The sequence below is a fragment of the Takifugu rubripes genome, chromosome 1, assembly GCF_901000725.2.
Source record: "Takifugu rubripes chromosome 1, fTakRub1.2, whole genome shotgun sequence".
Lineage (NCBI taxonomy): Eukaryota > Metazoa > Chordata > Actinopteri > Tetraodontiformes > Tetraodontidae > Takifugu > Takifugu rubripes.
Genome location: NC_042285.1, coordinates 15,371,683 through 15,396,344, shown reverse-complemented (window position 1 = coordinate 15,396,344; position 24,662 = coordinate 15,371,683). Strand labels below are relative to the sequence as shown.

Sequence of the window (24,662 nt, the reverse complement as noted above, 5' to 3'; positions counted from 1 at the left end):
ACTCATCAGTAAATTAAGGAAGACCAAATCATCTGGAGCAGCTGTGCTGGAACATACAAAACAGTTAGAGAATTTGCCAAATTAGGCAAAATGTATTCATCCAGAATTGTCTCAAAGTTAGATTTACAGAAACTGAAGTCAAGACCTGAACTCACTGGAATAATAAAACAATGAAAGAGGTACTATTAAACTGTAACCATAGTAGTCAAACAGCAATTACTTTACAGGCTGATCCTTCTTATAAAACTTAAGTCGGGGGTTAATCTGTCAGTCTCAGTTTTCTTATTTAATAAAATATATTGACATATTATTTGCCATGGAAAGCTGTTTAAAAAGAGATGGGGAAAGTCAAGCTCGCCACAAAAAAAAAAGTCTGCTTCTAATTACATCTCAAACTGGTGACTAAACTTTTCATTTTGGCAGTTCTCCCCTCTCCAGGTTCTGCCCAGGACTGTGTCTGAGAGTCAAGACTAATCAAAGGCACTTGCATTTGGAAGACTGTTGGCCTTTGAAGAGACTGGGCCAGCTGAGGCCAGCCTGCTGCTTTCTCTCCTTCCCTCCTTTCTCTTTTCTCCCTCGCTCTCTCTTCCAGTCCTGTCTTTTTAAAAGGACAAGGATCAGGAAATTCCTTCAAGCTATTTTACTTTAGGTTTCAGTGGGATTTAAACATGCACACAGTGGTTTTGGTACAGTCCATGTTGGCGCCGTTGTTGCTCATTCTGCTCTCTGCCGTGGAGGACACTTTGTTACAATCTCTAAGGTGAGTTTTCTCAACCCCCCCCACCCCCAATTTTTGTTTATTTTGGGATAGTGTAGAGAGCAACATGAGAGAGAGAGGCTCAGAATTTTGCTGAAAGAGAAAAGTTTTGGAGGGAAGAATGTGCAAAGGGTTTAGGGTGTGCAGCTATTTGTGAGTGTATCTTTGCTGCTTTACCCTAATTTATTCTACAAGTTAAAATATTCCAGGTTTTCTATTTCTTACCATTGTGAAGCATTACAATATTTTATCGTCTACCACATACTGCTGTTTGATTTGGAGATTATTTAAGGACGTCACAACAATTCTATGCCAGAATTTTATGGTTGTAAGGCGTGACCTATGAGGAATGAACAGCTTTTCTAAGCATGCAAATACAGAGAAATGGCCATTTTGTTATTTTTAGGACAAAGAGGTCCAGACTTTCTGACAGTGTACAGGAGATAATTTATATGATATTTATGAAGTCCTCCTCCACTGCTGGGTGGCTGAAAGTATGAAGTTCATCAACTTCACTAGTATGAAAAAGTATCTATGTACGGTAAGTTAAGGGATGGGCATTTCATTTTGTCTGGCGCTTTAAGTTTAGTTCAAATGTTGTAAGGTGCATCGGCATCTTTATGAGGCCCCTCCCAATTTCAGAAATCTGTTCCCCATTCCAACAATTTCCATAAGACTATTTATATAATTTCCTTCCATTCCTGCCCCGTAACATGTGGTGAGGACATTAGTTATCGCTGCGATGTTCATCTTCACAGGGTCTGCTCCATGTAGCTTTTTTCTCCTTTCTCAAGTGGAAAAAAATGCACTGCCCAAGCCTTGAAGCAACACATGCCGCACATACAGTATACCAGCAGTGTCTCTTTGAGGGAACTCTAGGACTCAAATGACTGCTTTTGGAAAGCCTATAAGCCCTACAGGAAGGACTCCCCAGGTACAAGTGCAGAGCTCACCATCTTCGCCTCACTTTGTGGTGAAGGAAGCTCATAAAATTCATGGTGAAACACAATATACAACCATGAAAAAAACCCCACATTTTGGGTGGAGTTTATATTGTATTGATGAAACCCTACGTGGCAAACACACTCATTAATAACAATATTAAAGATGATAGCAAAGCCTGTCATGGGGGGGCATTTACTAGCTTGGGTCTCATCATCCTCCTCCTCTGCATTTAAATTGCTGTACAGTTGAGGCAGCATCAAGGTCTGGCCAGCAGCTGTGCAACAGATGTAATAGCAGTTCAGACGGAGGGAGGATGGGGCAGTGTTAAAGCAGTGGCAGCAAAGATGAGGTTCATGGCCAAAAATCACTCCCTGCACAGAGAAGTCTGGAATGCAAAAAAGCATTAACTGCTTACCTCTGGAGTTCCACAGTGGAACAAAAAGGGAGTGTCATGGCATGCAAATGCTTGCTGGTATCTCAAAATTCTTTCAGAGGTTTTGGATAAGAATAAATAAATGCCAGTAATAGACTGTATTAAGTATTAAATACACAAAGTATTAAACTTTTTATATGGTAATGAAAGAGGTATATAACATTATACTGTATTATTCAACAATATTCTCCCAGGTGACCTCTACTTTTAACCCTTTTCATACATTTTTTTTCTTTTCTTTTCATACGTTTTCTTCATGCCTGTTTAAGGCCTGGATACTTTTCACATAATTTATCAGTCTATATGGGAGAATTACATACATTTCTATTTAGCAGTGATGACTCCAAGTAGATGATTTTTTTTTGTTCGTTTATTTCAATATGAATGTATTGAAAGATTTATAATTCAGTCAGTAATTCAGGCTGAAGTTTTCAGACGGTACTGTTAACTTCAATGCAAAAAGTAACCTCAATGTCATGTTTTCATCTTTATATATTATAAGAAAAGGTGAAGGATTAGTCCCACATCACCATTATGCTATCTCAGGAACAAAGAAGCTGTCGGCTCTTGAGGCATGAGAGGAAAAATGGCTTTTGTGACCTTTTAATGACACGTGAACGATGCACATTCTTGCTCCATTTCTACTGTGTCTTGTTCTGACACTGGACTGTTCAGCAGGGTGGGATCAGAAAAAGAATGTTAGGAAGAATCCAAATGAAACAAAGCTCACTGAGATATCACATAAAACCAACTCACCCTCAGAAACAGAATGTGTTAAATAAAGGCAAAGTTTTTGTTGTTTTGTTTTATTTGTTTTAGCATTTTAATAAATGGGTAATTATTTTTCTATTTCCATGTTTATTTAAAAAAACAAACAAACAATAAAAACTAGTCTAGAGTAGCTGGGATCTGAAAGGTCACACTTATTCCACTATTTTATGCATTTTATGCAGTTCACTTGATCTTTATTTATATAATGTATAGTGGGCTCCTGCTGGCTGGGTAAAGAAGGAAGCAGATATAGGAGAGAACAAACATACATCATACATGCAAAGAGATTAAAAAGAGGGAGGAATCAAAGCTGGAGCTGAGGGGGTCAGTGAAGCCAGTTTGAAGGTCAGTGCACAACCATGGGGCCGACGAGTCCTGTAAATGGATGCAGAGAGAAGTAGAGGAGGGGAGAGAAGTGCAGAAAACTACACACACAAAAAAATAGTAAGGAATGTTGGATGAAAAGTCGAAAAGAGGAACACAAAATTGAGTCCATGACTATTTGTTTATTTCTCCATAGTGAAACTGTTTGCACTGTCATTCTTTCCTCTTAGCTGTGGTGCAAACAGACACTGGTGGCAGAACACTTGACCCTTAACGTCAGACACTTCTGATACTGCTTTGCAACTGACCTTCCTCCTTTTTCCCAGCCAGGTGGGTGGTGTGTGTCGACTGTCCACGGAATCATCGCTGCGCCGCTGCAGGACGCCTGATGGCAAAATCTGTAGTGGGAGGGGCAAGTGCGAGTGTGGCGTCTGTTTTTGCACGGCTTCTGATCCAGGGAAGTTTTACGGTCCACGCTGCGAGTGCCAAGAGTGGGTTTGTGCCACATTTAATGGGAAAACCTGCAACGGTGCGTTCAGCGACATTGGAAATGACACAGTACACATTAAGATGTCATCATAATCAAATATTTGGCAGTAAAAATAGAGAACTTGTGGACATGTATAATTCCACTGCTTGAGCTTGTTTAAATGAATTAAAAGGTTTCACAGGTGCACTTTTGTTACTTTTCAGCCAAGACTAGAAGTGTGCAACACCAAACAACAACCCTGCTATAATTCCACATGTTTCATTAACAGCAGGACGTTTTTTACCCTTGACTTTACCTTGTTTAAAGCTTGTAACTACAGTATAAAAAAACCCCATGCAGAACGATTCAGAGGCATAAAATTTTCATTCTGCTGCATAAAGATCTTAGCCCGGAGGAGAAAAGGAAAAGTTTGAAACCTGTTACTAAGATTTACTGCACCAGACATTTATCAGCAGAAATATTCAGAGTCAGAGTTTGATTAGTGAACCTGTAAGAAAAAGGAACCCTCATTTTTGTCCGCCCTCCTCTGTACTCACTTGGCTATGAGGGTCAGCGTTTAATGGAGATGTGCCTCCAGAATAGGTCTAATGGAGATATGTGTCTAGGTCTGCGAGTGCGTGCATGTGTGGAGCTATGGTGATTTATTTTGGAAGACAAGTTGGCAACTGTGAGGAGCTCATTATGGTTCAGCAGTCTGGAGTGAGAAGACCATGTTTCAGTCTGATAATAGGTTTCACTCACTGGTACATGGACTGCAAATGGAGAGGAGATGTAGCAGAAGAGGGATTGGTTTTCACACCACTACTGGACACACAAACACACACACACACGCACACACACACACACGCACACACACACACACATTCTCGTTGGTCATTGGCGTTTTCTGAGCTGTTGGAGCTAAGCAGCCAAATTTTTACCCTGCGGCTCTCTTATCTCTGCTTCTCACAACTGCTTGCTGATAACATCCAATAGATTTCTATATTTTTCTCCTTTTTGCAGCCACCCCACAGATGCAATGGTCTGTTTACTTGAGTGACAGTCATCATTCAAAGCCTATTACATTTAAAACATCTAAACTCTGAATGGCATGGATCGCTTATCCAGTCAGCATATGTTTGACAGTAAAAAAGAAAAAAGATTGCTTTAGATCTTAGGTCTTGGTTCTTTGGGGGAGGGTGTTAATGCATGTTTTTTATTAGGTGCTGTCAGGCATGAAGTTCAGCTGAGCTGCAGCTCTTTCTCCATTATGCTATGTATTGTCAGAGTTTTCAGATGAATATAGTAAGTTGCCCTGGGTGTTCCTGACTGATGCATGCTGAGATGCATTAGTGAGCGTCCTGCTTCATATCCAGAAAATGTCCCTTTTCAGGGGAAGCCTCTTATATGCAGAATGAAGATGGCTTCAGTAAATATCAAGGAAAACATCTTAACCTCAATTTTAAATCCACTGCCTTTACAGACAGACAGACAGACAGGCAGACAGACAGACAGACAGACAGACAGACAGACAGACAGACAGACAGACAGACAGACAGACAGACAGACAGATAGACAGATAGATAGATAGATAGATAGATAGATAGATAGATAGATAGATAGATAGATAGATAGATAGATAGATTCAATATGATGTATTTGCAAGAGAGAATGACACATTTCCTTGGAGAATTGACCTTTTCTATTATTGATGAGCTCCAAAATGGCCTTCACAGCTTTTCCTATTTTTCCCATCATTGATGGGCAACCTGAAATCTCTTGTACTGACTGTTTGTCTTTCTCTCTCTGTGTCCCTCTTTTTCTCTCCCTCTATGCTGAACCGCTTCTTTCCCTGTTTGGGTGTTTTGGTCAGACAGGCTTGCTTCTTTGCCACCCATCATACTTTTTCACTGCCAGAAACACAGAGGGTGAAAGGGAGGGCGTACAGGGTTTGAAAAACACCACTCTAATGAAAGCATTTGTTATGAGGTTAGCACTTGGTTATGGAAAGGATTACAAGTGTTTAAATCATTTTCAGTTTCATTTGAAAATGACAATTACCATTTATATAACAGTATTTAGTTAATGTAAGGTCACTACTTTCGTTTTGTTTGGTCAAAAATTATTCAGTTCTCTATGCATCTATGCAACTTTAAAATGATATAGATGATATCTACTGGGTTATTTCCCCCATACTTACATATTTTTAAGCACAAATATGCTAATTTTGGACATGTATATCCTGGCTCAGTTTGACTTGCATGCAGTCTGCAATCCAGTTTCTCTCCGCATGATCAAAATGGTTTTAGCCGGTTCACGTGCCACTGTTGATTTGTTTCCATACTGTACGCTTCTGTTCTGAGCCAGAGGGTCAGCGAGGGGTGGAATAGCAGAAAAAACAGCTGTTTCAATGTAAAATATAGATGATTTCAAACAGGATTAGTTAAAGATCCCAACACATTGAGGCCTTATTACAGCAAGAGACGGCAACTCCTCCATGGCTCTGCCTGTTGTTAATGTAAAATGTATTCAGATTTTTTCCCCCACCTGTTGTCACAGTGGAATGTACTCTTTCATTTATTTAATCCCATAAAATTGTTATTCTACAACATATTCTAGTGTGCTCTTGAGATATTTTTTTCTAGGCAGCGCGTCTCAGTGGTGAATCACATAATGATTTCAGCGTGGGCTGTAAAAAAAGGAATCCACTCAAGTCTTTTGGAAGTTAAAAGCTGCAAATTACAGCTGCAATACTAAAAGTATGAAGAAGTTTCAAGTTGTCATCAGAATAGTCGTGTGGGCTAAAAAGACGGACAGAAATCTCCTCGCTGTGAGGACGGTGTGTGCACAGAGAAGCAGTTTCCATTTTAGACAGGTGTCTCATAACCCTGCGCTCCTGATGCACTGCTGTTTCACGCTCTGTAAACCACAGGCCGTTGAACGCAGGGAAGACTAATTACTCAGTGTAATGAGTTCCATGTTATACAGAAGTGGATGCAAACAAAGATGAATTATCTGGAGCTGAAGTACCCTCTGTGATCACACAATCTCTAACTATTTCGATTTGCAGCCTTAAATATTTCATGTTTTAACAATGTTTCCATTTAAATGAAAGCACATCCAAAAATATCTCCAGATGTAGGTGACATTCTGTGCTTGCTACCCACTGTTTATGCAGGATTATACAGCTTAGAGTTCCCCCACAATGCCTGATTGCATTTATTCTACTCAATAAGGACTGTAAAAGCTGCTCACACTTATAAACTGTCCCTGATGATGTCACCAGGCAGGTGCTGGCTTGGTGATGAGCGGTATTGTGCATGCCTGTCTGGGGAAATGGACTTCAACACCCCCAACCCAGAGAGAATTATTGCTCAGGAAGCTTGAGTGGGGGGGGGGGATAAGCTGTTGACAGGCAGGCACCTTCCCACTCAAATAAACTTTCGCCTAGTAGACAATGAGCGGCCATTATATATGTCAGAGTGATAGCCAAGCACAAATTTATGGGGAACAGTGGGTGGCAAATGCTGCCGAATAAAGTTGAAAGGCTTAAAACGATTCAGTTTCGTTCTTTTTTATTTATATTTATTTATTGGGGGGGGGGTTGCTTTAGTTCCCATCAAAACTACATATTAAAGAAGAAACGCCCAAAATTTAGATTGCATGCATTCTATATGATTGCTCTAACCTGGCTAAAATCGCTCAATTAATAATTTAGTTGGTTATTTTTATTGTTATTATGCTGATTTTGCATGTAGAGAGATATAATGGTCAAAATAGTGTGCAGTAAAATATCAATGTGGCTATCCTATATATCCATACACACAAATTATTTTGAAGTCTAAAGAAATGTTTCACATATGCATGCTCATCATTTCACATTTAATGCACTGACCTCATGCATATTCCTTTGATGTGTATGTTTAGTATTCTTTATCTTGCGTGAACCCTCTTCCAGGTTTCCCTTGAGATACAGTATATCGATAATGAGAGACGAGGGACTTGCTTGTAGTTAATGACTGATGGATAGCCCTTGGAAAGGACACTGCATTTAAATGATGAACGAGTCAGGAGGATGATTGAGGGTGACACGCATGGCCCCTCACAGCACAATAGAATTGGAACAACATTTATAATAACTTGTCAACAGCCCCGATTTCCACTTACTTTCCATGTTTCGTGCTGTTCAGCAATCAGAATGATGAGAAATAGTTATGCCAGTTTGGGTCCTTTAAACAGCTACAGTGAGTGATGGTGATCAACCGTCAAACAATCACAGAAATATTGTCTCTCCTTGTATAAAACTGGGTTTTACAATAAAAGGTCTGCCTACTAAATATTTCAATAAAACTCACTGATAAATGGTGTGCCATTGCTTATCTATCACAGTGAATATGTGAAAGCCAATGCACAGGTAAATAAAAAGAATATTACTATTACTACTACTATTCGAATAAGCTCTGATGTTTGTCATGTTGCACTTCAGACCGTGGCTACTGTGACTGCGGGTCTTGTGAGTGTGACGAAGGCTGGTCTGGGGATGCCTGCCAGTTGCAGGAGGAGTGTAACCTATCCAAAAAGAAGAGCAAAGAGCTGTGCAAAAACCCACAGGGGGTGGTGTGCTCCAAAAGAGGTAGTGCTCTCTCTCTCTCTCTGAAACTCACATGTACATTCTTCAGTAAGAGTTAATTGTATTGTACATAGCATTGCTATGTACTAATATAGAGGTTATGAAGAAAAAGATGTTATTATTGACTGGTAATATCCTGTTAACCATCGTACCATATCTCTTACACTTTCTGCACTACTACATCCATTTTGAATTAACTGCAGAGATCTCAACCATCTTCAGCATCTAGGCATTGGCTCCATGTGCGGACATATATTTATTTGTAAGACAACTCTTATTTGAACAGTTGAATCTTTGGGTTCCACAAAGACCATTTATGCATACATTTGTCTTTAGTTAAAGCACGCTCTGTCTTTACCAACAAAAGCAAGCCCGACCTTTCCCCAAGGTATAATCTCACTCTACCTATCTTCGATAGGCTCCTGCCACTGTGGTAGCTGTATGTGTGACGACAGTGACAACAGAGGTCTGGTAACCGGAGTCTTCTGTGAGTGTGACGACAGCGAGTGTCTTGATGAGGACACCGGAGAGGTGTGTGGAGGTACGCCCAGCTGACCATGTATACCACATTGTTAGCATCCAGCCAGTCATTTATTTGGTCTTGTTTCTCACTATCTTTTTTAAGGAGTTTTCACTCCAAAAGCAGAGGTTTGACTATTACTACTATTACTTTGGTAATGGTTTATTTTGTGCCATCTTAAAGTTTGTGTACCCTCCCCGTGACCTCAAAAGGGATAAAGCGGTTAAGAAGAGACGAGACATCATAAAATAGATATCACTGTTTGTTAAACCTGTGTAGTAGTTTTTAATATTAAACCTTTCGCTCATAACCATCTGCTGCTGGTGGCCAAATAATGAATTGGATGGTAATATTAAGTTGGCATTACTAGATGAAAAAAAAAGATCAGAGTATATAATCATGTCTTTAATCAGTATATAATCAAGGCTAGTATGCGGTGAGCACAGATAAATCTATGTTAATTAGGATTTGTTAACATGTTACATTAATGCATTTGACAGCACTACAGTAGACGGGTAAGAAATGTTAACATTCATTATACATTATATATTTCAGGACATGGTCAATGTTATTGTGGAAACTGTTACTGTGCTGCTGGTTGGCATGGAGACAAATGTGAATTCCAGTGTGACATCAGCCCATGGGAAAGCAAGCGGAGATGCACATCTCCAGATGGCAAAATCTGCAGCAACAGAGGTGTGTTGACATGCTGCAAGTCAGTACATTCTACACCATTAAACCTGTTAACGCCCCTTTTTTAAACACCGAAATGATAGCAGTGTAATATAGCCACGAAAGCTGTTGCTCATCCAGGTCATAGTAATTTATCGAAGGCTAAGAGAATCAACTGGACTGTAGAAAGAGCTGAAGAACTGCTCTGGAACTGGCAAAGCCTGTCTGAGGTGAAACATCTTCCAGCAGCTCTCAACAGGCTACTAGACCTCAGTGAAGTGTAATGCAGCAATACAGCATTCATAGAATAAATGTGTGTGTGTGTGTGTGTGTGTGTGTGTGTGTGTGTAAAGAGAGAGAGAGAAGGCAGGCTCTGTCCTTATGTAAATACCATAAAATCATCAGAGCCTGCTGGACAGGAAGTCATCAAAATAGCTACACAAGTATAGCCCAGGGATTTACTAAAGCTCTCTAAAATTAATTACACAGGCTGGCTGAGGGCTGGCAAAGTGATGGGTGCTAAATGGAATAAACCTCATTTCCCGAAGCCTATGATATGTGGTGAACGATCATCATTAGTGTGCACCAGTTAGTAAAAACTACATAACTACGGTAACACAGGTTCATGTGTATACAAAAACTGCTCTAATGCTCTAAAAAAACAGATCCATCATCATTTTGTGGGACTGTAACAAGTGATAGATGTCTTCAAATAGTTTGATATTAGAATATGGAATCAGTTCTTGAATGGACATTTCTTAATTCTTGTTGGCAGTAGACTAATCTTCCTTTACAACACAGTGACTATAATTCCTGGGGATTATAGGATTGGATCAAGGATAGGGGCTGCATAGAGAAACCATTGATTTAATTATCATAATGTAACAACGCAGAGATGTGTATTTCCCATTTCAATCTCATTACACAGTCAAAACTATTATTTCGTTTGTCTATCCACACTCTGAAATGAAAATGAAATTAAACATATAAGAGATTGTACGGTCACATATGAATCAAATTTCTGGTGTGAATCAATGACACAGACATCAGTTTTTAGCCATACAGCAGGGATTTTCCTTTGAAGGCCCAGGATATAAACGCTCTGATGGAGCTGAGATTTCATAAGACATTTCTGCACAGTAACTGTGGGATCTGACATCTAAGACCAGACTGTGACATTTATGGCAGACATAAAAGCACATGGCTCAATAAATTCAGGCCTCCGGGGTTACAAGGTGGTGAGGGAGAGTGAACCCGGTGCCAAGGCACAGAAACGAGGCATCCGCAGCCAAAAGGCTTGCCAGCTGGCTCGGCTCCCCTGGAGTTCCCTAAGTTCTGCCATTGCTGATAAGAGAAAATAGGATTTCCAATATCTCCTAGTCAGCTGATGGACTGCTTGAGATTTAACAAAAATGAGAGACAAACAGATAACGAGGAAGAAATAGCTCCAGGTTCATTACAGAGCACACACATACACACAACCTGATACTTCTATCTTTCTGAGGACTTCCACAGGACTAATGCATTATCCAGCTCCTTACTCTAACCCTAACATCCCAACTAACCCAACTCTAACCTAAACCCAATTCGACCATGTCTTAACCCTTAAACAATCCTTTAAAGTTGTGACAACCAGCCAAAAACTCATTAATTGCCAAAATGTCCCCACTTTGTTAGTAGAATGTGGATATTGGTGCTCACTATGTAGCAAGCACAAGAACACACACACACACACACACACACACATTCACACAAATATACTTGCACTTATACCCTTCATTCATAGACATAACGCACTGAACAAAAATAAGATTACTTCAAAGATTAAAGACTTTTTAAATGCACAGAAAAGGCCAATTGCCTGCAAATGTTGTTAAATCTGTTAAAATCTGTGCTGGTGAACACCTAATTTGCTGAGATAATCCATCCACTTCACAGATGTGGCATACCAAGATGCCGTCAGACAGCATGATTATTGCACAGGTGGGCCTCTGGCTGCCCACGGTTATAAGACACACTAAAATGTGCAGTTTTATCACACAGCACAGCCACAGATGATAAAAGTTCTCATAGGAGCATCCAATTGGCATGACTGAAGGACTGTCTGCCAGGGCTGTTGACCGTGAACTGAATGGTCTCTTGTCTACCATAAGCCGACTCCGAAGGTGTTCCAGAGAATTTGGCAGTACATCCAACTGTAGACCACATGTAACCACACCAGTCCACGGCCTCTCCATCCAGCATCTTCACCTCCAAGACCATCTGTGACCAGCCATCCGGACAGCTGCTAAAACAATTGTTGCCACAAACAATTTTTGCCAAAAACCTTCAGAAAACATCTCAGGCAAGCTCATCTGCATGCTTGTCATCCTCATCAGGGTCTCCACCTGACTGCAGTTCATCATCGTTACCGACTTTAGTTGGCAAATGTTCACATTTGACAGCAACTGGCACTTTAGAGAGGCGTTCTCTTCACAAATGAATCCGTCTTTTATCTGTACTGGGCAGATGGCAGACTGTGGGTGAGAGGTTTGCTGACCTCAACGTTGTAGAGTCAAGTGTCCCATGGTGACAGTGGGATATGTTTTGGACCACGAACACGGGTGTCTCGTAATGATGGAAATTTGAAAGCGCAGAAATGGCATGATGAGATCCTGAGGCCCAGTGTTGCGTGAGTCATCCACCACCATTGTTTCATGTCGCAGCATGATACTGCACAGAAAATATCCCAGTTTTTGCATGGCCAGCAGACTCACTGGACATGTCAGCCAGTGATCCGTCATCATCGGTCTATAAGATAGCACGTTCCAGTTCCTACCAATATCCAGTAACTTCGCACAACCACTGAAAAGGAGCGGGCCAACATTCCATAGGCGACAATCGACAACCCGATTAACTCGATACGAAGGAGACGTGTTGCGCTGCATGAAGCAAATGGTGGTCAACACAGATCCTGACTGGTTTTGTGATACCCCACCCACTCAATACAGATTTTAGAGTTTGGCCTTTTATTTTGGGCTGCCTAACAACAGTTGTTACCCAACTCCCTACAGTAATTCTAACCTAAAGTTAAATTTAATCTCAACCTTAAACCACGTCATCTCTTTAGCAGTCCTTTGAATTTGCAAAGATGTGCTCACTTTGAATGAGCATTTTGATACTCAATACACACACACACACACACACACACACACACACACACACACACACACACTCAAACCTCCCCTTATTCACAGTGTCACTAATGTGTTCTAATGTCTTACCTTTTAGTTCAAGCAAACACATTTTGTCCTCAAAGGGGATTAATGCAGTGTGAGTATACAGCGTTGTTGTTGTTGCTCTCAGGAACGTGTGTGTGCGGAGAGTGTAACTGCTATGATGTGGATCCCTCTGGCGACTGGGGAGATATACACGGAGACACCTGCGAGTGTGATGAGAGGAACTGTCATGCAACGTATGATCGATACACAGATGACTTCTGCTCAGGTATCCACGCTTTTATCTTGATATGAAGCATGTCTGAGTGTATCACATCAGTAGTCCCTCATGCAGACATTGAAACAAACCAAGCATTTTTATTTATGGCAACAGAGTCAATTTTACTCAGCTTTTCCTAAAACTTTAGTGGAATCAATTTATATAATTGCCAATATTCTATTACACATGACATTAAAGTTATTTTGCTTTACTTTCCAAAAGCAACACACAGTAAAATGTTAATGTAACCAACCGAGCTGTTGGACTACAAGATGCAATGAAGTTTGGGGCGTGGACACATTCATCTTTTCTTCCTGTCATGCATTTTGCACATATTTCCCCCACGAATCAGAAAGCAATTAATGCATAAAAGTTGGCAACGCAATTTATTTGTCTTGACCTCTTTGATGAAAGAGGCATTTTGTGGCTTGTGCTTTTATTCATTTTTTTCTTTTCCTCCCTTTCCCCGGCAGGTCATGGCCAGTGTAATTGTGGTAAGTGTAGCTGTAAGGAGGGATGGACTGGGAAGAAGTGTGAGCATCCATTCTCTTGCCCTCTCTCTCTGGAAAGCAGTATGAAGAAGTGTCACGGAACGTCCAATTTGCCCTGCTTTGGACGAGGTACGTGGTCTCCACTTCCCTTCCTGTTGCCATGGTTACCGCACCAGGGCTATAATTTTTCCTCACCTCTCGGTATAAAATAGGTCACTTCAAGCAGTTCATATTTCTTAATCCACCCAAAAGATGGATGTGAGCTGAGCAACAAAGCCCTGAAAATAGACAGATGTCATGGTGTCATAGAGAGGAAGCTTTGTTTTATTAGCCTTTCAGCAAACCCTCGTCGACCTTCCCTTACCGACTGCCTTCAGGGAAATCCTTGAAACTACAAGTGTTATTTCTTTCCTTAAGAGACTGACGGGATGAAGGCCGAGATAGGTCACCAATGGTTACTCATCGCATCAAGGAGGCCAATGATCAGATCAGTTTCTGAACATTCCTGTTGTAATATCTTTTAACTGCTGATTGAATAGAGATGCATGTGATTATAAAGGCCACAAAGAGTGAGTAAATATTGGATTGTTTGTGGGAAATTGGAGCCTATAATTCCTCATTATTACGAACACAACTATATTTCTCACTGAATTATTAAATTAAATCACTATTATATTCATGTTAGCAGGATTCCACTTATAAATGTTCAGGCTATTACAGTATTTATTGGTCAGAGGAAGCAGCTCAGTGAATGGCAATGCTGTGAATGTGAAGTACTGGACCTGCAAGGCATTATAACATATTCAGAACATTACAAGCTGAGAATTCACTTTGAATACTGACTCTGAGGGCAAGTGCCTTTACTTTACATTCCCTGTGCTTCCTCTGCCCACTTACCCTCTGAACACCAAGTGATCTTCATCTAGTTCAGGTTGTTACATAATAACAAAGTGTCTTAAGAAGCGAGGGAATGAGGCTGGACTCGTAAAATGTTGTTTTACCAGTGGCTGCAACAAAGACTTCAACGTTCCCGTCCATTAAGCCATTATAGCTATTAGCTATTATAAACACTTAGCGAGGCAGACAAGATGATTTTTAGCAAGCTCAAAACCAAGTGGAAAGAAATTGTGTCTGACATTCTCCACTTTTTGTGAGAAGAGCATTCACAGTTGCACTCCCTTGATTTCAAAGACTAATACCACTAATTGCACCTGATTTCTTTTAGAAAATCTGCAGGGCTTATTTGAACCTGTCACATAAAAAAGAAAGATGACTGTACCCTAATGAGAACATATATAGTAGAACGAATAGCAACGATCACGCTAAACTGATTAGAACCTGCTGGTGTGTTTCATTATGCTGCACAGCTTTCTTCTGAATCCTCCATGTGTATAAAGTGATAGTGGCATTAGAGCCAGTGGTGGCGACAAGTGTGGATGCTAAACTGAACTGTGGGGATGATGGTGGTACAGACCTTACAAATACCAAATGAACCCAATGGAAGACGATAGCTAAGATGCTGCTGTTCTTCCGCTGACTGACACCTCACATTGTGCTTGAGTGTGGCCAATTGTTAATAAGATAAATTATCTAGTAGCCTCACAGTGGCCAAGACTTCTGGAAAATCGCTTGTACTTGTACTTTATATCGATGCAGTAATCAATCAGCGACAGTATGAGCCATTGTTCTGACTACTGCTGCACCATTCATTGTGTCCAAACATTTTTTAAAGGACCACCAATCAGTGCCCTCCTTGCTCACAATGGAGCAGATTCTACTGCTCCATTGTGAGCAAGGAGGGCAACCTGTGTTTGGTCTTGGGGCCATGTAGATTTATCAGGGGGTTAATGGAAATAATTGATTCCCCGTATCATCTGATTGTGGGGAACGCTCCTCCACATTCTTTTCACTGCAACTATTTTCCAAATCAGATCAGAGGATACACAAACTGTAGCCTACGCTACACCACTGTAGAGGTCTGGGAATTCCTTTGGGGAAAACCACCTGAAGAAATTGTAGATATTCGAGGTAAATCAAATATTCTACATAAAGTACATTATGTATTTCACCTCTTCCCAGCTGACGCCAATTGACTTGAATGTGAGCTTCTAATATGATGTATAATTTTGGTTTGTAGTGTGTAGTTTATTCCTCCTTTCACCTCTTTATCCCTTTGCTTTAATCCCTCCCCCGTTTCATCAACTCAGTCATTTGATATTGTTAAACTGATTTGTTTGTCCATATTTTGTGTCTGTAGTACTTCTGATATCACCCCCCCCCCCCCAGAAAAAGACAGCAACAGTCACTCTTTATTTCTTATTCATGTGTTTCAGTCACAAGCTAAATTATGATTTGTGATTGTAAATTGTGTCTAAGCTGTGACAGAATTTAATCTCTCAAATGAAAGTGAATTGCAGCTGTATGACAACAGGGCTATGCACAAATAGTGCCCGTGCCCCCCCCCACCACCATCACCACCATCCCCCCTTCCACCTGCACATAATAAAAATAGTAAAGCTTAACTTCTGCTGCAAGAGTTAATTAGCTTTATTCCACCAACAGCACCTTCAAATTAAATCCAGTGGCTGCTGCATAATGAAACCCCAAATTGCCATGTGCAATGAAACAATTAATGACAGCTATGTCCATACCTCTGCTTTTAAAAAATATCTTTCTCTTTTCACCATGCTATGTACTGCATGTGGAGTATGTTTTCACTCCACACAACAGAAACTACAATAGTTGTGCATGTACAAAAGCATCTGATCAGACTCCAGTATTCTTAAAACTATGTGAGACTCTCTATCCAATGCTGTGCCTGCATTTTGGTTTACAAACGAAAATCCAAGGAGGACGCCGTTCATCCTTTGGTGGAAGGCAAAGGATGCGGTGAGAAGGTGGAGAGTGCCGGCCTGCATGACGCACAGTGATGGGAGACAGGAAGCCGGCTGGGAGAGAAAGAGAAGGAGACAGACGTAGAAAATCACTTTAGCACGGGTGAATGCGGCTGGTAGTTTGAGCAGAAAAGCCGTGCAGTTTCACAGCTTTTCTGCTCGAATAGCAGAGGAAGGCCTCGTGGATAGCAGGTCTTTGTAGGTCTTTCTACTGTTGTATTGGCTTGTGTTGACGCTATCTATAAATTATGACGGATGAGTTCATCCTCATCTATCGATTTACCTATCCTCCATCACGGGATGGTCTCAGTCCTTGATGACAGGTCTATTTCTTCTGTTCCTTACAACACTGAGTCTGTGAAGTACTTCTTTTCAATGCAACGGGTCTAACATATCGCTACTGTCACACATGGACAATTAACTTGGTTTAAAAACCTTTGGAGAGCCCTGGAGATAAAAAAAAAAAGATTGTTAATGGAGGTCCCTTCTTTATCTCAGCTAAACAAATATCAGGAGAAGGAACACACAGTCAGCGCTCTCATATCAGTCAGCAATGCACACCTCATCAGTTTTTAAAAGCAATATAAAGCCTTTGACTACACAGTTAGATTGCATTAACATGCTGCAAAACCTGCGTTGGTTCAGTAGAGTCATTCATTTTTGTCGGTGCAAATTCAAGCTTTATTTTCACCGTAAATTTGTAGTGTTCCCGTGGAGTTTATCCAACATCTGACTCGCACTGTGATTATGAAGTGAAGCTAATAAATGACACCCCCCACTGTTTTACCTTTGAATTAAAGCCCACATTAAAGCTAACAGATTCACAAAGTGTCAGACTAATGTCTGCAGATGTGACATTAATGTTGACCTTGGGCAGGGTAAAGCCCGAGAGGTAATCAATAAGGCTGGGGTGTTATGACATCACATTTGGGTTGCCGGGGTAACTGGAACAGATGGGGAGGTGCATGCGGTGAAGAGGAAGTGCATGTGTGCCTGTGTATACTTGTGATCGAAATGACAGCGATGTTTCATGGACAATAGTTTTTATGAGGCTGTCATTCAAGTAGCTGTCTCGTAAAATCGCATTTTCCTGTGTTATCTTGGCCCTAATTCTGTTCAGCTACTCATCCCGTGATATTGTCATATGCTTGAAGATTGTTTCAGGTCCTAAATACAAAATACGGTATATCATGCAGGGCTTCAAACAATTTCAGAGACGTTTGTAGAAAAAGTACATACCCCACCAACTCAAAACACGAGGATGTCAGTGAGGATTGTTCTAATCTCTTTCCATGAAGCTTAACATTTTCCTTTCTATTCGTCTTCCTGCTGAGAAGCTTGCTTGTTTATTTGTAGAACTGAAATGTTATGTCCCATTGCCACCACTGAACTAAAGTAATCTGGTGCACCATGGTGCTCCATGGAGGGCTCTTTCTATCAGCTGCTCCCCTGTATTATCTTAGAACAGTATGTGGGCACTGCTGTATTTTCAGCTTGTGTGTGTATATTTTACCACCAAGAGGAATGGTCAATAAGATGGTTTTGCATGTTGGATCTGAAGACATTATAATATCCAATGAGTTTCACCATGGAGGAAATTCTCCCTCAGTTCATTCCCTGGTGGCACTGGCAGGCTGACTGAAATAGGATGACAGCTTCTCTAAGTGCGCGCGCATGTGTGTGTTTCTGTGTGTGTGTGTGTGTGTGCTTGGAGTGAGAGGCAGGGAGGTGTGAGTGTCCATAAGAGTGAGTGATTTGCATAAAGATTTTCCACTATGACTGGAGACATTTTGTCAGGCGGATCGATCCGTGTACAGAATCGGCCATTACGCACGTCTGCCGTGTCAGTATGAAACTGGAGCCATGGTAAAGACATCCCTAAGCCTTTGCTGAGTTGTGAGGACAGTCTGTGCTTTTTTTGTAGGTCAGTGCCTGTGCGGACAGTGTACGTGCCATCCACCTGGGGACACCCGCATCCACGGCAAAATCTGCGAGTGTGACGACCGCCAGTGCGAAAACATGAGTGGAGAAGTCTGCGGAGGTGAGAGTGCGCAGGCACGCGCTCACATGCGCCCGCACACACATACACAGTCAAATTTTGTGTCCAAAAATTCCAATTCACTTTGGAATAGAATAAATATGGCAACCAGAATCACTCACTGAGTGCAAACCTTGTTCAAGGTCCAATAGTCTAATTAAAGTAGCATTTCTGGATCTGCATCTTTGTCTCTTTATCTTCACCTAATTTTAATGAATTCCTTGGCTTCTTCCACACCAGTAGGTTTCACTGAACTCCATCTGGCAGTTTGTGTGTAATCTTGCTAACAGACAGATGTTTTTACTTGGGGCTATGTGTGTCTGTATTTATTTTCTTCTTCTTGACTTGAACCTGGCAGCCAGCATGCTAATTGATTAATTCATCCACTTATCGAAAAGTGAACTTACATGAAGTCCAAGGATTATAAATAACACACATTAGGAATTGCTCCAAGTATTGGAGTTATTAGAAAGTGTAAGATTTCCACTCAGCCGGCCAAATTGATAGATTTTTTTAGACTCATTAATTGTCATCACAGTTATTATTCGTTAAAATCTTTATTTAAGGCTAAAATGTAATCTGCAACATGTATAAGGGCAGGTTTACAGTAGTGTGCAGGCCTTTTCAACGCCAGGCTGCTACTAAAACACCAAAAAGGAATTTTTGGTCAATATTTCTAGAGTTACTAGATCTTATATGAAACACAAAAATGATAACAATAGTTATAGTTTTCTTTCCAAGCTGAATTTATCAGTGGATGGCAACTATCATCAGATCTGTAGGTACCTCCTCCCATTACATAGCTACTCAAAAGCGCTGCATCATCAGCAACCATTGGCTTCTATCTGATTGTCATGCAAGGCTCCTCTTTGTGGTCAAGTTACGCCTTCTGTGAACAGATGTAAATTTCTTCTTCTTCTGCTATTAAAATTGAAAGATTCAGGGTACCAGCAAAATATCTCAATATGGTCAACGTCAAGGGGATCAAGGCAGAAAAAAGGCAGAAGACAAACTTTACAAGGTCATAAGACTCAAGTAGAAATTAGGCTTTTTTATTAAAGCAAATGATTTTATCACCTGCACTTGAAAAAGTGCAGCTGATTGGCTGATAATTGCTAAGTTGTTTTATCATGTTTGTAAAGGTTTTTTTTTTTTACTGTAACACCAGAATGTATGTCTCTGCTGGACTAAACACCATATTGCTTAGGTTCACGCCTTCCACACTCATTCCTTTCACTGTTCGCAGCTCCACAGACAGTAAAAGGCTGCTGCTCCGATGCAATTAGACACTCTCCCAGGGTGGTTGATAGAAGCGACCATGCATATCTCTTATAGCAGTCTTTCACACCTGGAATCGATAAGAAACCAGCTAACGTACCAATAAGTGTCTGAAATTTTTTTTTTTTGTCATTACAAAGTAAAGTAAGACGGTTGTGAATAGTAGGAGCCAGGAATTCCAGGTAGAATAAAGATTACACACGCTCCAAAAGCCAGTTGGTGACAGAAGGTTTCCAGTATGGCTCAATAGTAATCAAGACTTAAGTCTCAGGACAAATCCAGGTTGACAACCTGCCAGTGTTCCACTTCATCACTAGTTATTAATTCTTGACTGCATTATCCCTCTCGGGGTCAAGGGAGGGTGCTGGAGTCTATCCCAGCTGCATATGGGCAAAGGCAGGGTGCCCCTTAATGAGTAACTAGCTCATCCAGGGCCCTATGTGTGCATTTGGGGGTTCGGTACCTTGCTCCAGGGTACCTAGGCAGTGCTCTGAAGATGTCTTGACACCGCCCTTCTACACACCAGGAAACCCTCCACGTCTCATCCCAGTACTCTACGCACTGAGTTGCCACCAGCCACATAAGAAATTAAAGCCACGTCTACTCATTAAAGGGTTGCATATGTTAATAAAAAATGACATTCGGTAAAGGTTAGTGGGTGGTATTTTTACAGTTGGAGGATAAATTCTTAACTGGTGTGTTTCAGCCCAGTTTAAGCCTCATCGAAGGACTGTTCTTTGTGGGTCTAACATCTGCTACTTTTGATGTCACATTAAGGTTTGATTTGAGGTTGATTCAGAGACTCCACATCAGATTGTCCTAATTTTGGGGGATGATCTTGAGCAGTGTTGATATTTAACAATTCACAGTGTGTTTAAAGTATAAGGGAAAAACATCTGCCAGAGTAGTATTCTTGAATAAATAAATATACCCTAATGAAAGTATAACTAATGAGCATTGTGGCTAAAGTAAGTAAATGTTTTTTCTGTACATTTTGCCATCTTTTTGCATCCAGCCTATATTGATTTGGCAAGCCAGACCAAACTAGTCATACAACACTGGACGGGTCAAAGATATCTATATTTTTGAAGTGTATTGAATGAATGCAGTCTCATGAATCTAATACTTTCCTGCAGCATTTTATGGATTTTCAATGATCTGCACATTACCACCTCTTCACTGTGACATGTGTAACCAGATATGAAGAGTAAATAATCGATCACCTTTCAGACCGTCTTGACGTGATGTGTTTTGGTCTGGAAGTAATTAGGGTTCTGTTGAAGATGGAGGGGGTATAAGTGTATGTCTGTACTTGTGCTTATTTAAATCTCTGTCATGCTGGGGGCGATTAAAGCAGCCCGGCACTCGATTGCATCTTACAACCAATTAGGGTTCCTGTGTGTACGTGTACATGTGTCTGTGTGTTTTTGTCTGCCATCACCTTCCTTTGTTTTTCATCTCTTTGTAAAGCAGCTGAGATTTATCAAGGACAAGACAAGACCAGTGATGACAGTTTGTTTCATGTCCCCAGGGGGAAAAAAAATAAGCCTGCTGCGTCTCTCTCATCTCCCTGTAGCTGCGTCTCCTTGTACTGCCTATTACTGTCAGCAGCTGCAGTGTCAACTTTCCCTGCTTTAATGGTGTATTTTACCTCTCCAATAGCCCCTTTTTTGGTGTTCATTCCACACTCGCACACTTGTATAGTTTGCATCTAATTCTGATATTTTCTGATGTCTTTGCATCATATTTTGTGTCTTTAAATGAAGGCCCTTCTGCCCTCCATGCCAGGTCACGGATACTGTTCATGTGGACGCTGCATCTGCCAGGAGGGCTGGTTTGGGAAGTTGTGCCAGTTCCCCAGGTCATGTGACATGAGTGACACTCAAAGCAGGGAGCTCTGTGAGACCTCAGATGGAGTCTTTTGCAGCGGAAAAGGTGAACGTGATTTTGGGTTGCTACATTTTTTAAGAGCAGGCATTAATTTGTGAAAATGTAGAAACCTCATATTTATCATAATGCTTAATGTCAACAACCTCTGGATTCTGAAAATTATATTAAGTCATACTTCAGAAAATACAATAGCCATCCCCCCAGTGACACTGCTAATGCTTACAGTGGGAGAGAATGGATAGACGGATGGAATTTCCTTTTACAATGAATCATCTGTGCGTCATTCTTTGGTCCGGACTCTGCTTCCTTAGTCCAGTTGCAATAAAAACACAACCAGTGGTCCAACACGTTCAAGATATATTTTCTACTTAAGTCTACTTATGGGATATAATATTATGCAGCCTTAATGTAATTACGTGCGTATTTGTAGTGCTGCTATTCGGTGGGTTGATCAAAATAATAAGCCTGATTTACAATTTCTGTCTCTTCAAGCCGAGGGTGCTCTGTGATGGAAAAGAGCAATTATCTAGACTGACATACCTGAACCCTCTGTAACGGTGCGTGTTACATTCTGTCGTAGCTGTCTGTCACACGAATATATCTGTGCTGATGTGCGCATTGTCATCGCCTGGCATGACTCATTAGGTGACAGATGACACCACACAACACCTCCTATGTTGTGTCACGTTGAAGCTCCAGAAATAGACGGTGTAGTTGGTCCGACCCTGCGGAGCTGAGCGGGGTGTGAAAATGAAGATGAGCGTGTTCATTCTCCAAATTCTGCTGCCTTCAGACAGCAGAACCACCTCCCCTCATCTCCCGCCCTGTTCTGTAGCTTTCTGTGCCCCTCCTCTTCCTCACCTGTCAGCATTCACCTTTCATCATGAGCTCCAGTCATCCCGTGTAGGGTAACCAAAGTCTGTGTTATTGAAAACCGTTATGGGATGTTCACTTTGTAGGGGAAATAAAGGATCCAAAGTTCCTCTTCCTGAAAGTAGTAAATTAGGAAAGTATATGTTCTCTATGTGTTTGTTGCAGGTTCCTGTCACTGTGGTCAGTGTATCTGTAATCCCAAAGACTGGTGGGTGTCTGGAGAGTACTGTGAATGCGACGACAGAGAGTGTGACAAACACGATGGCCTCGTTTGCACAGGTGAACCATACACTTGGAACTGAATATGGTGATGGGAAACCCTTATTCAAGTTTGAGAGATGTGTGTCTTTCAGCGAGCAGCAGACACCTCCACCACTGTATCATATAAAATAGACACCCACGGTGGCTGAGGATTTTGAATTGGATTCCCTGATATTGACAATGCAGTTATATTGTTTAGTAATATATAGTATTAGCATAATAATGCCTCATATCCTCTTAAAAACATCTGGTTAGTAAAATTCTTCCTGCATTTGCTGGAGAAAAACAACTGTTAATGACTTTCTTTTGCACTGTGAAGGAAAAACCTTGGACAGAGGAGGAAGGAGACATCCACGCGCAGATTTTACCATTTATCCACAGGAGCTGTCTTCTCTCCTTCGATAATGAAAAGCTATCTACATATTTAGAATTATATCTGCCCTGTGGCTTTTCAAAAATCCAGACAGCTCCCCAGAAATGTTTCTCAGAATGACTCTGTGATGCCGGATGTCAGCATTAATGCGATTCCAATGAGCTATGTCGGTTCCTTATGCAGGGAAAAAAGGGAAAATAATTATTATTATGTCCTCTTACTACTAAAGACTGCATCCCTCAATCTGAGGGAACGGGTTGATTTGAATAACTGATTTAAATAGTTTCCCTCTTTTTATTTATTAGATGTTTGAGCAATAATCGACAATTGGATATAACTTGTATTTTCACTTAATTTTATACATGATGCTATTAGGAATACTGTTTTTTGTATAAAAAAATATATTTAATTAACAATTAAGAAAGACACCAAAATCCTAATTTAAATGTGCCAGTGTTGCCTTTCAAAATAATGATTCGGATTGGAAGAAGCAAAACTCATTTTATTATTCAGGATTCAGTCCGATGTCCAACATTAAGGCTGGAAATGATAAAAGGTGTTCTGGTAGCAGAGGAAGGTGCCAGAACGTCTTCAGAGCACCGCTGACGTACCCCTGAGCAACGTATCAAACCCACAAATGATCACATAGGGCCCAGTGATGAACTGACGACTCATCCAGGGGTGGACCCTGCCTTCAAACATTGTTTACCCTCCCCATGACCCCAAAAGGGATAAAAGACCCTTGAGACACCTCAAATTAAAGGGATTCTCAGTGGAATTTTTAAGGAGCCCAGATATTCCTATAGATGGTCCAAGGACCAGGCGAGTTCTGATGTGTAGTCTTCTCTTCAGGTCTCAGGAAGCAGAGTTGTGCTCTGATAGCAAGGTGTGAAAAGAGGAACCTTGCTAAAGGTCGAACGTGATGGCATAGCTCTTAATTCACGACTTTTCTTCTCACATCTTTTCACAGGGAACGGGTTTTGCAACTGTGGCACCTGTGAGTGCTGGGATGGCTGGACAGGGAATGCATGTGAGATCTGGGTGGGAGCAGAGTACTAAGGAGGAGAGAGGACGCTGTAATTAGGGACAGGGAGGCCTGGCTGCCTGGAGCAACCGGAGCAAAGCCGCCAGTCGCCACCATCCAGCGCCATGACAAGGAAAATCATATATGGAATTAATTCTGCCTTTAGAGTTCGTGCTGTAAATAAATATAGTGTAGTACTGCTTACATATTCATAAATTACATACAGAATCTTGGTGCAAACAAATGATGGACATACTTGCGAAAGGTGACGTTTTGGAGGACTGTTGGTAACTGGCTAAGTACAAAACGTAACGCTTGACACGGTTACTGTTTAAAGTTTTTTATTTCTTTTTCATAATAAAACATTAAATGTGCCGCATGACACAACAATTTGCATGGAAAACAATGCGAAGTCCTTAATCATACATGGTTACAAATCTGTTATAACATGACATAATTCCCATGGGTATACTTGCAATGGTGTATATATATTATATATATGTTTGAAAATAAATCGGTTTTATTAGTGCCTATATTCTTCA

At 40.9% G+C, this 24,662-nt stretch overlaps 1 protein-coding gene and 1 long non-coding RNA gene across 3 annotated transcripts; one reads left to right on the top strand and one right to left on the bottom strand.

Moving 5' to 3' along the window:
- The first annotated feature begins 488 nt into the window (after positions 1 to 488).
- On the top strand, positions 489 to 24,649 carry itgbl1 (integrin, beta-like 1). 2 transcript variants are annotated; one of them, XM_011606965.1, is made up of 11 exons: positions 489 to 760; positions 3,557 to 3,759; positions 8,186 to 8,332; positions 8,748 to 8,870; positions 9,405 to 9,545; positions 12,867 to 13,007; positions 13,472 to 13,618; positions 18,308 to 18,424; positions 21,488 to 21,634; positions 22,628 to 22,741; positions 24,067 to 24,649. In XM_011606965.1, the coding sequence occupies exons 1-11, from the start codon at positions 669 to 671 to the stop codon at positions 24,153 to 24,155; spliced, it is 1,461 nt and encodes a 486-aa protein (XP_011605267.1). In that variant the 5' UTR covers positions 489 to 668; the 3' UTR covers positions 24,156 to 24,649. The 2 variants fall into 2 exon arrangements, 1 of the variants encoding a protein (XP_011605267.1); XR_003890150.1 differs by lacking the exon at positions 24,067 to 24,649 and having other exon boundaries at positions 21,466 to 21,634.
- Positions 16,318 to 16,822, bottom strand: LOC115251633 (uncharacterized). Its single transcript, XR_003890151.1, has 2 exons — positions 16,667 to 16,822; positions 16,318 to 16,437 (listed from the first exon to the last, which is right to left on the bottom strand). It is a non-coding gene; the product is annotated as an uncharacterized lncRNA (long non-coding RNA).
- Positions 24,650 to 24,662: the final 13 nt, after the last annotated feature.